Source organism: Silene latifolia, chromosome 6 (genome assembly GCF_048544455.1).
Source record: "Silene latifolia isolate original U9 population chromosome 6, ASM4854445v1, whole genome shotgun sequence".
Classification (NCBI taxonomy): Eukaryota; Viridiplantae; Streptophyta; class Magnoliopsida; order Caryophyllales; family Caryophyllaceae; genus Silene; species Silene latifolia.
This window is the reverse complement of record NC_133531.1, coordinates 77,805,857-77,818,081: the sequence shown is the minus strand read 5'-3', so window position 1 is coordinate 77,818,081 and position 12,225 is coordinate 77,805,857. Positions and strand designations below refer to the sequence as shown.

General features: G+C 36.1%; 1 protein-coding gene across 1 annotated transcript; it reads right to left on the bottom strand.

Annotated features, from left to right (window-relative positions):
* Window positions 1-6,434: 6,434 nt before the first annotated feature.
* Window positions 6,435-6,917, bottom strand: LOC141588254 (protein FAR-RED IMPAIRED RESPONSE 1-like). The gene has a single exon (XM_074409705.1). The coding sequence runs from the start codon at window positions 6,915-6,917 to the stop codon at window positions 6,435-6,437; it is 483 nt and encodes a 160-aa protein (XP_074265806.1).
* Window positions 6,918-12,225: the final 5,308 nt, after the last annotated feature.

Genomic DNA, 12,225 nt, shown 5'->3' with positions numbered 1-12,225 from the left:
GGATAGTGAGATAGCTGACAATAAGGATGAGGCCGACGAAGAGCAGACGATGGATCTGGACGTGCATGTGGCCGGGGATAGTGAGATAGCTGACAATAAAAATGAGGACGATGGGCCCACCGACGCTGATCCACCCGTCACTCAACTGCTGATTTCGTCTGCGGAGATTATTGAAGCAGACCGCCGAGCAGAAATGTCGGCCAGAGAAGACCATGGAATTGGAGAGGTAAGAGAATTGGTGAATGTGGCCTCCGACGCTACGGGAGCGGTTGTGCATGTGAGTGAAGTTCTGAATGCCGAGGCGGACAAGGATGATGACAAGATTGGGAAGGGTAATGCTGAACCTGGTCTCCAATGTTCAAGTTCAATAGTGGTTTCTGCAACACTAGACGATGCTGTACAAGTGGACTCTAAATCTTTGGAATTTAGTGGGCCTGATGCCGGGGAGACTGAGAAGGCGGATAATGCTTTGGCGGAAGTTCAGAACACAGAAGTTCCCCCCCTGCCACTCAGTTCCTGTTCTCTACTGCTGAGATATGTGATGCAGAGCGCGCAGCCGAACAACATTATCAAGAGGGTGCAGGAAACGGCGGAGGCGCAACCACTGCCGAGCGGTTGTTAAAGGAAAACGAGCAGCCGGAATCTGTATATGCGTTGCAGGAGTGCAAAGGAATTTATGGACGTAGAATGGACAAGTCTTGTATATTCTTCTGCGGACGTAAACGCGCTCTTCCAGGAGCACCCAATATCTCGTGCATGCATCGAAAATGAGGAGGGTTGGAATAATGATGAGCCAAATTTGGATATAAGTTCTCGAGGACAGTGGTAGAGAAGGTGGTGGATGGGGTCTGATCTGCAGATCACGGAGGTAATGCCGTGGATGAAGTTATTTAGTTAGAATTACATTTTTCTCTTTTAAAGTTACACTTTTGTTATTTACAGTAACACTTTTTTGGCTTAGAATGACACTTTTCTCTGCTGCAATTAGACAATTGTTAGTTAAAATCACACTTTATTCAGTTAGAATTACAATTTTCTCTACTAAAACTACACTTTTTTAAGTTAAAATTATACTTTTGTAGCTTACAATTACACTTTTGTCTTCTAGAATTAGACTATTTTTAGTTAAAATTACACTTATTTGTGATAAAATAACACTCTATTTTGTTTGAATTATAATTTTGTCTACTAAATTATACTTTCTTCTCTCGCCACGATTACACTTACTTACCGATGATGAAATAACACAATTTTTATTACAGATGCGGCGATTGAGGATGTTGCCGGAAGTCTTCGGAAGGGACTATCGAGAGAAGAGAGGTAACTTGGTGACGTAGTACTGCAGGCGAGAACGCCGACATTCCTATCCCGGTCCCGTACGTCCCTCACGGTGATCTCGAGCTACCATCCTTTTTACTTCACTCGAGTGAGCCCTTACCATGCATGGATCATGTCATTGAGAACCTTGGGTGTTCTATTGATTGTGGGGCACCTAATCCTGATTTGTGCTTTGCGACGAGAAACCTAGCATTCAGTCAGGAGCTCCTAGTGCCAATGTTCAAAGTGATTGGGAAATATGTGATTGACTATGCGTTCAATCAGTCGGACGTGTTTAACGAGTTGTAAGTGTATTATTCTTTACAAGAGGCTCTTAACATTGCTAATTATATATATATTTGTTGGCTAATTACATTTTTTTGTTGTAGGGAACGATTGGTCCAATTCAGCGAGTTTTATTTCATTACCCGGGAAGATATTGCAACTTTGAACCCTCAGGAGCAAATCATGACAAGTGTTATTGATGGTTGGTGCTTGCTACTCAACCACATCATGAAACCTTCCGACATATCCCGTTCTTTCTTTGGACTAAGTCACACTGTAAGTTAAAATGTTACCTTTGTGTGTTAAAATTACACATTTGTCCGTTAGAATTATACTTTTTAAAGTTAAAAAGTTTGTTTTGTATGTTAGAATTGCACATTTGTCCGTTACAATGATACTTTTTGCCGTTAGAATTACACTTTTGATTGTTTAAATTATACTTTTAACATCTCCCTTCTGAGTTTATTCTAACACTTTTTTTGGTTAAAGTTTCACTTTTTTTTTATAAAATAGCTCTTTTAATTATCTGTTCACGCATTCAACACTTTTCAAATTAAAGGACCCCGCAAGGTATATTTGGAACGCTCAAAAGCTTGGGAAAGTGTTGAACAAAGACGAAGACATTTATGGTGGCTGGGATACCTGGGCTGAAACCTGTCGTGCACCATTCCAGCTAGATACGGACATGGTAGGTAACAAAACATGTAATCCTGTCACATGGTTTTTAAGTTTTCCTTTTTCTGATCTTAGCAACACACGGTGCAGATCTTTCTGCCCGTGTTATCTGGCGACGGTGATCACTACAGCTGCGTGTGCATCAACTTTCTCACCGAGCAGATTGACTACCTCGACAACCGCAAGTACGATGACCCAATAGAAACGCTCCCTTACGGAGGGATAGCGCGTATTTCGGTAAGTGTCCGATATCCAAAAGTCAGCCAATTTATATGGGTCGTACTACATTAACACACTGACGTTTTTTCATGTCCAGGCAAATATAATGGGGAAGTATTTGGTGTCTAAAGGGTCAGTTCTAAGGGGGCAAAGGTCGGCGGGTTCAAGATTGTCAACATTGAGTTCAAATTTGGCAAGGTCAAGGGTATTCGAGAAATGACTGTGATGTTTTCATGATGCTACATATGATGTTCTACCGCGGAAGCCCTTTTCAATGCGACCTCGGGAAAGAGGATGCTATGAGTTTGTACCGTGCTGAGATTGCTGCAACGCTCGTCCTCTGTGACATTAACAATGATCGTAGAAGATATCCTGACGAGGGTTGGTTTTTTCAAAACGACTGCTGGACATCCGTTGACAAGAAAGTTGAATGCTGTTAAGAGGAAAAAGATGGTGACATAGGGCCGGAGTCCACAAAACGTGCCCGCTTAACTGATTTTGAAGAGCCCGTTATGGAGGTGACGCCTGTTGCCATGCGCATTCCATCTGGTAAAGCGCTATCCTCTGTTAAGAGCCATCCCCGTGGAAAGGGGGACGGGTTGGGCTGCTCTCTCGACTGTGGTAGAGGTGGTCTCAACACAAATGTGGTGTCGAAGCTGCTCCGGGGCAATCAAGCGTTAATCAAGGATATTAAAATCAGGAGGAAGCATGTTGCCGACTATTGCTTGTTAGATGACCACACTTATGATGAACGGTCTGTCAAGCTGGCTTAATTAACTACTTCTTTATTCAAGGATACTCAGATTATTTTTGACATTTATTTTACTTTAATTAACGACTTCTTTAATATTACGGAGTGCAGTGAACAGCTGGTCTGGTACACCCGTCACGCAACGCTTCGGAGAAAAGACATTATGTCCTTGATGCCTGAAAACCTTATGTCGTTAAATGTGATCGAGTGCTGGTCGATTTTGATGAACCATTTGGAGAAGGAGGAATATGGCGACCAAATGAGGATGCCATTCTTTGGTATACGTCACATGGTAATTCCATGCATCATTGCATAATATTTATGTCCACTTCTATTACACACATTTGTGACTTAGAATGACACTTTTCTTAATTACAGTGTTTTAATGTGAATGTTTCACTTTAGTTCTTTTAATCCACAAAAGTGTCATTCTAACCGTGTGAAGTGTAATTTTAAGAGACAATAGTGTAATTTCGGGTGACAATTTAAACACATTAATCATGTTCACTATTGCCTTTTCAAGGAGTTACTGTTGCATATGCTCGGGACGTTTGAGCAACCAGGCACACAATCGACAAAGAACTATGACGACACTGCACGGATCCTGGGACACCTTCATCGTCGAGTGACCGCACCGTTAACTTGAAAACCGACTTGCTATTTGTCCCATTCTGCATTGACGACCATTTTGCATGCGTATGTATCAATCACAAATCAAATACGTCGACTTCTTTGGACGGGCAAAGGCATTTCGACTTGAAGAAGTCGCAGTTTGGCAAAGCAGCGCGTTTAATAGTAAGTTATTGTCGATCGCTTTCTTCCGAATGCTATCTTTTTTGTTCAATCAGTTTTTTTAAGGTAATTACGTACATTTGCAGTCTAGCGCAGTGAGTGATTATTTAGAATCACGGGATAAGGAAAAGAAGAACACTAGGGCACGGGAAATTCCTAATTATGTGTTGCGCCAGATACCTTTCAGCGGGATGTCACCAACTCTCAACCAACCGTAGTCGGCCCTGTTCACCATGATGGCGATGCTCTTATACGAGGGTCTTCCTTTTCAGCATGAAGATCTCGAGAAGAAGAAATCACGGCGCTATTTGGTGATCCAGCTGGTAGCAACCCTCGTTCTGGCAGACATGAACATTTTGCGCGAAGGTGTGCTTGAGAAGGTCAAAGCTTTTGTTAGCACGAAGGACAAACTGTGGAAGGTATTACAACAGAAGCGTAGACAGCCCCGTGCCAATGTGAAAAAATAACAACCTTAATTTAGTAGTTATGTTTTTGTGGGAATATTCCCTTGGCTATGTAAACACTTATTTCATACTTTGCATTATTTGCATATGTTAGCAAACTTAATGTAGACAGTTAGTTTTTGTGTAAATAATCTTACGACATTCTATAAAAGAATGCCTTTTCCTCTCAAGCAAGATGCGCCTCAATCTGTCTTTCAATGTATCTACTTCAACAATATAGAGTAATATGTTAGTTAAATCAATCAGAAGAAAGTGTGACTGTAATACACAAAAGTGTAATTCTAACCGTCAGAAGTGTAATTCTAACAGGCCATATCAGTGACAGATTTACCTTACATTACATAAAATATAAATGTAATTTTAAAAGGCAAAAGTGTCATTTTAATAGTTTTATTTATGAAAAGATAGTAATGTTGTTTTACCTATCTGAAAGATGTTGCAATAATAACTATGTGTACTTTGAAGAACATAATTTGTCATAATAGTCAAGAGTGAAAATTTCAACGTTCTGAATTTGCACATTATAACTGTGTCGTCTAATAAAGAATACTTCATCAAAATACATTCTAATACCAACGGCGACCACTTGTCTTCCTGGCAGTTTGATGTCTAAACACAATACGAAACATCATGTTGTACCTCGTATTTTGTGTAGACATCCCAAAAAATTGTACTACTTATTACGTCTTAAATTGATTATTCTAAGATGCCTTCTTCTTCTTCTTCTTCGTCTTCTTCTCCTTCTTCTTCGTCTTCTCCATCTTCTTCTTCTTCCGACGAGGTTTCTGACGATTGCGAGACTGGCGGGTGCTCTGCGAATGGGTTAGGGCAGTTCCTTTTGTCATGGTTAGCTAATCGCTTGCAATTTTTACACATGCGTTTTGGCTTCCTTGCCAAAGCAACTGCTTTTTCCTTCTTCGACAACATTCTCTTTCCGCTCCCTTTGTTCTTGGATTTCTTGGGCGGCAAAATGGTTATCTCCTCACTAGGAGAACATCCAAGAATTTTCTCCAACTGTTGTCGTTTATTCAATGATGATCCTAATGGTGAGAGTTTCTCCTTAAACTGTCTAATTAGACAAGAGAAGTTATCGACATCATTCTTCAATTTGCCCATGAGCAACCCAATGCCGATGAATCTCCGACCCACATTACCGACATCGCAATCTGTTTTCCATCTATTATATCAACGTCCTCAGTTGCTTCACCATTACAATCGAACATTTTAGACAACCTTGCATCTTTACACCATCTTTTAACAATACATTGTTCTGGAATAATCTTCACTCCGTTTGATGAGTAAATCTGTATGACATGCCGACAAATAATGCCTTTCCTCTTAAGCATTCTGCAGCTACAAGTGGCTTTCAGTGTATCTAGTTCAACATTATAAAGTAATATGTTAGTTAAATCAGTCAGATGAAAGTGTTACTGTAATACACAAAAGTAGCATTTTAATCAATAAAAGTGTGATTGTAACGGATAAAAGTATAACTTTAATCAATTTGTAATTTTAACTACCCAAAGTGTAATACTAATCAATAAAAGTGTAATTTTAACGGATTAAAGTATAACTTTAGCAACCCAACGTATTATTTTAACAACCCAACGTATAATTCTAACAACCCTAGGTGTAAATCTAATCAACAAAAGTATAATTTTAACGGATAAAAGTATAATTTTAGTAAACAAATGCCACAGAATGATACCTGGGCAGTATGTGACCTCATAATTTCTCTCCCTGCTTGCATCTCTTACAGTGGTCACTTCTAAAGAGCCACACTCAGTGAATCCTCTACTTTTACAAGTACCAATTGAGCACTTGGCCTCTTCTTTAAATTCCTCGAATACTTTATGACTGTACACTTCCGCCCCGTGCACTTCAATAGCTAGATGCGTTGATATTTCAGTGGAAACGTGTTCATACGCTTGTCAATCTGTTTTGTGTGTGTCTTTCTTTGGTCCATCGCAACTGTCAAAACGCATCGTAAACTCAACTAATGTGCCTGACTTACTCTCAAATCTCTTAAAAAAACAATTTTCGCTCTCTGATCTTTGGGTTGTCCTCATAACACCTCCCATATCTAGGTCCCTACAATGAGCCATAACCCAGTGCCTCCTTTTAGCGTACATTTCTTGGAACCAGTCAATGTTATTAACATTGTGTTCCCTGCCAATTTCCTCCCATTTTGCATCGAACTCTGCCGGTTCAATGTCTTCATCCCATATTATGGCATTCAATTTCTTTAGAAACACTGAATAATCATCTCTCGCCATTCCATACTTGCTTGGAACCTTGTTCATGATATGCCACATACAATAGCGGTGGCGCGCTGTCTTGAACACCAACGGCACCGCTTTAAGAATACCAGCATCCTGATCGGTGATAATATACTTAGGCTCTTTGCCACCCATCGCACCTTAAAACGGGTGAACACCCATTTAAACGAGTCCGCATCTTCATGAGCAACAAGCGCTCCCACGTAAAGTGACCGACCGTTTATGATTATCAACCCCGTGAAAGGTGTGAATGACATGTCATACTTATTGGTGGAATACGTCGGATCGAATGACACCGCATCCCCAAAACCGAGTAGTTCCTTCTAGCGATCCCGTCGGCCCGGCCCAAATAGCTTTACTAAGGCTACCGTCGAATCAACATCATAGTCAAAGAAGAACCCTGGTCTAAGTAACACCAATTCCTTAAAGTGGTCCACGAACATCCGACCGTCCCGTTCATGAATGTAGCATTTCACATCCCTGTGAAAGTTCTTAAAAGAATTCAAACTAGCACCGATGTTTTCAAACCCATTAACATGTTCCTTCAGAATCTTGTAAGTCTTCGTAGCTCCTATCTTTAGCTGTTGATTAATGACAATCTTTTAGATGTACAGATTTTAATCATCAAAAACATAATTAAAACAGATACAAATAGAAAGTTCAAAAAAAAAGAAAAGTGTTGTTTTAACAATAGAAAATGTAATTGTAGACTCAAAAAGTGTCATTTTAGATGACAAAAGTGTAATTCTAACAAAATAAAGTGAAATTATAACATAAACAAGTGTAATTTTAATCAAGAAAAGTGTAATTCCAATCAACTCAGCCTTGAATTATAAAGGATTATCATTTTGTGATAGTCTGTTATGTTGCATTACAACTTTTGAAACTCTCTATCTCTTGCTGATAGAGAAAACAGATACAAATGTATAAGTTCAAAAAAAACAAAAGTGTTCTTTTAACAAGAAAAAATGTAATTGTAGACGCAAGAAGTGTCATTTTAGTTGACAAAAGTGTAATTCTAACAAATTAAAGTGAAATTATAACATAAACAAGTGTAATTTCAATCAAGACAAGTGTAATTTTAATTAACTCACCCTTGAATTATAAAGGATTATCATTTTGTGATAGTCTGTTATGTTGCATGCCAACTTTTGGAACTCTCTATCTCTGGCTGATACGAGTTCATGGTTGTGCCCACTGTGGAATCTGTCAATTCGTAATTCCCCCTTCATCAAGAACAGCCTAATCCTCGCTTTGCAACCAACACGCCTGACTTTGTGTCTCCTACCTGAGTCCTGCCCGCCACTACACTCCAATTGTCCCTTCTGTTTGAACCCCTCTCGGTTGCAAACCAACAGCTTAGATTTGATCTCCCCTCCACGCCATCTCTTAGTCGTGTACTTACGCACATCAAAACCACAAGCAACAGCATAAATTCTATAAAATGTCACTGCTTCCTCTATTTCCAGGAATTCCTGACCAACATACGGGGTGAACTTAGCTTCAACATCTTTGCAAAATTCTTCTTCGTTCGGCTTTTGTTTTCCATTGTGCTCAATATTATCTGACAATAGCGTAAGAATTATCAATTGTTTTGCATATATTTGTTCAAATTATATATTTCTTAAAATTACACTTTTCGTAGTTATAATTACAATTTTGCTTGTTAGAATTACACTTTCTACTATTACAATTATAGTTTATAAACTTGCAGCTTTTCTGTTACAATCAACCCTTTGGTTGTTAAAATTACACTTTTCTGTGTTACAATTATACTTGTTTCTAATAGAATTACAGTTTGAAAACTTACAGAAATTGTCTTTTGCAATCACACTTTTGCCTGTTAAAATTACAGTCCAATCTGTTAGAATTATGCTTTTTATTATTACAATTACAGTTTCAAAACTTGCTTTTCTGTTACAATAAACCATTTGGTTGTTATAATTACACTTTTGTATGTTACAATTATACTTGTAATTATTACAATTACAGTTTGAAAACTAAATATTTTGTCTCTTACAATAACACTTTTACCTGTTAAAATTATACTTTTATCAGATATAATTACAGTTTTATAAGGTATGCTTACGATATTGACAATTTCAATTTAAGATACAAATATTACACTTTTGAAATTCAATTCTACCATAATAATTACAATAATACTTTGGTGGCTTACATTCACACCTTGTGCAGTTAAAATTACAATTTCATCGAATTCACTATTATAAATTTCAAGCCTGACCCTATGATGTTGAACTTATTATTCACAGAGTTCAACTTCCATCATGGAGCAGTTTAACTTATTATTCACAGAGTTGATATTTAACTCCATAATGATGGAGTTCATGATAAAACAAAGTGGATTTCTGATTTTACATAATAAAAAACAAGCTTCAAAAATAACCTAAAATACACTTCCTCATCATATTTAAAGAACTGTTAATATCTAACCTAATGTTTTCATAACAATATGATATATAAACTAACATGAAGAAAAAAAAAAAACAATCCAATAATTACCATGGCCAAATGGAACCATTTTCAAATCCGTCATTTTTTACGTTGGACGTTGGTCTTGTTGTTTGTTTCTCAGCTTCGAGGTTAATAATGGAAGATGCTCAAGGATAATAATGGAAGATGAACAAGGAAGCTGATAAAGGAAGATGGGAAATGAAGAAAGTAGGATTTGCTCTCAATTTTCGCCAGTCTGATGAGTTTTTTTTTTTCAAATTGTGTTTTGGTGGAGTATGTCTAAGAAATGTGTTGAGGAAGGTTGATGATTGATTATGCATGTGTTTGTGTGTGCACAGTGGGTAATAGCAAATTGTACTGACACAGCCCTTCTCTCTCCTGCTCACCCTATTTCCTTTTTTTTTTCACGCCTATTATGGGCTTAAAGTAGGCAAATCTCCACTCTCCATTCTTCGAATCCAAGGGCCCTAAAAAAGACTTAGGGACTCAAAAGATATTAAGGACTTAGAAGAACTTATCACTATATATATATATATATATATATATATATATATATATATATATATATATATATATAGGATCCTATAAGTCCTACCTTTTATGTTGAATCCCTAAGTCCTAATACTAGCCATTGGATTAAGTTTAATGTAGGGCTAAGATTAAATCGAAAAAATACCACCCAACTAACTAATCATGTTTTTTAACACCTCTCATACACCACTTCCCCAAACATGTCATTCCAAATAACAATGTCTCCTATTAACTCCCATTTGTGAACAATAATAATAATAAAAAAAATCTTTCATATTCATTCATCGGACAAATACTCCATATTACCAATTATCTCTCTTCATCTCTTTATTTCTCTCTAAAAATTGTGCTTTGTGTAAGTTTCTCAATTTTTACACGATTTTTTTTCTCTTGATTCAATCTAACAAATCTCTAAAAAAAAAAAAAAACACAACTCAACTCAACTAACTAATTAGACGTCGTTTGCCATGACAAGCACCATATCCTCTGTCGTCTATCTAGTTTAATGTAAGTTTTTAATTCTTTTTCTCTCTATTTTCGAGTGTTTTCCTCCGTTATTTTGATTTAGGACTTTTAAGTTGGGAAAAAACTAGTCATATTTTGATTTAGGGTTTTTTAAATTTGAAAAAATAATACAGACCAGTACTAAAAATTCGAAAACTTACTGGTATACAAAATAGTACCATTGCGACGGGCTCAAAAAAATAATAAATTTGGATTTTGTTTCGCTTTAATCGGAGTCCGTATGAAGATTTAGGAAGCATTTTAAGAAAACGCTTTTATTTTACGCGGAAATAAAAAATTCTAATTGAATATCAGAGTACTATTATATTATTAGTGGCTAGATTTATTTTCAGTGTACTAATATACTTGTATTTTCATATTTCTTGTTGCAGATTAACATTCGTACAACCTTTAATGAAGGCTTATGATGTGAGATGCGGTTATTTACAAGCATATTGGCAAGTGTTCTGGCATCTTATTGAGGTTGAAGGAGAAGCTGCATATTGCTATTTTTTTTAATTTTATGTGTAATTTCAATTTTTAAAGAGTGTACATCGTATGACTTCATTCTTATAAGGGTATAACTTCAGTTTTGTAAGGGTGTAACTTCAATATTGTAAGGGTGTAACTTTAGTATTTTATAAGTGTAACAATAGTACTTTGTGAGTAACTTTAGTCTTTTAAGGCCATTTCTATATAAAAAATTGAATATTACTAATTTGAATGTTTGTAATTTTATCACAAGTTTATGTAACTTTAGTGCCTTCATAGGTGTAACTTTATTGCTTTACGAGTATAATTTTAGTCTTTTACGAGTGTAACTTTAAACTTTTAAGATCATTTTGTATATAAAATTTTGAATTTATGTAATTCTGAATATATTAATTTGATTTTTGTAATTTTAACACAAGTTTATGTAACTTTATTAATTTACAAGTGTAACTTTAGTTCTGTAAGAGTGTAACTTCAGTTCTTTATGAGTGTAACTTTTATCCCTGACGGGTGTAATTTTAGTCCTTTAAGGTCATATTGTATATATAAAATTTGAATTTGTGTAACATTATCACATATCTATCTAATTTGAATTGTTGAAGGTCTAACTTTAATAGGTGACGTGTATAACTTTAATAAAGCAAGTGTGTAACTTTAGTCCTTCCCACCACCCTCGCCTCTTCATTCGGAATCCAATTAATTATATGAGTAAATTAATTAATTACGTTCAAGTAGAAATAGTGTAACTTCAAGTGGGCATGGTGTAACTTCAAGCAAATGAGATAATTTAAAGCAAATAAGGTGTAATTTTCGAGTAATTAGCAGTACTCAAAATTTTGAAAACTCAATGGTATTCGAAAATATTACCATTGCGTCGGGCTTGAAAAAATAATAAATTTAGGATTTTGTTTCGTCATAATCGGAGTCCAAATAAAGATTTACGGAGTCTTTTACGAACCCGCTTTTACTTTATGCGGGTATGAAATTTCGTTTTAAAATCCTATATTTTGATATTTGAAATATAAATGATAATATATTAATTTAATAAATTAGTTGGTAACAAAGATAAAGTTATTGATTAAAAAAATTGGGAATTGAAATTATGAGAGACAAAGCATTAATTGCATGTTAGATGTTTTTTTTTTTTTTAATCTCAACCACTCATCTTGTGAGATCTAATGGTATGGAGAAGGACTTATGGACTCAACTAAATTTGTGGACTCATCTAAACCTGACTATATATATATATATATAATTAGGATCACATGAGTCCACCCTATCTTTTTGAGTCCGTGAGTCCATGATACAATATCACACGTTATACTACACAATATCACAGCTTACAGTTTCACACGTTATACTAAACAATATCACAACTGAAAAAAAAAGTTTTTGAAAAAAAAAATTCCAAAAAAAAATCGTGATATTGTTTTGTAATACA

Excerpts from the sequence above, each read along its gene's own strand:
- LOC141588254 (XM_074409705.1), bottom strand. The coding sequence starts at position 6,917 with ATGGGTGGCAAAGAGCCTAAGTATATTATCACCGATCAGGATGCTGGT.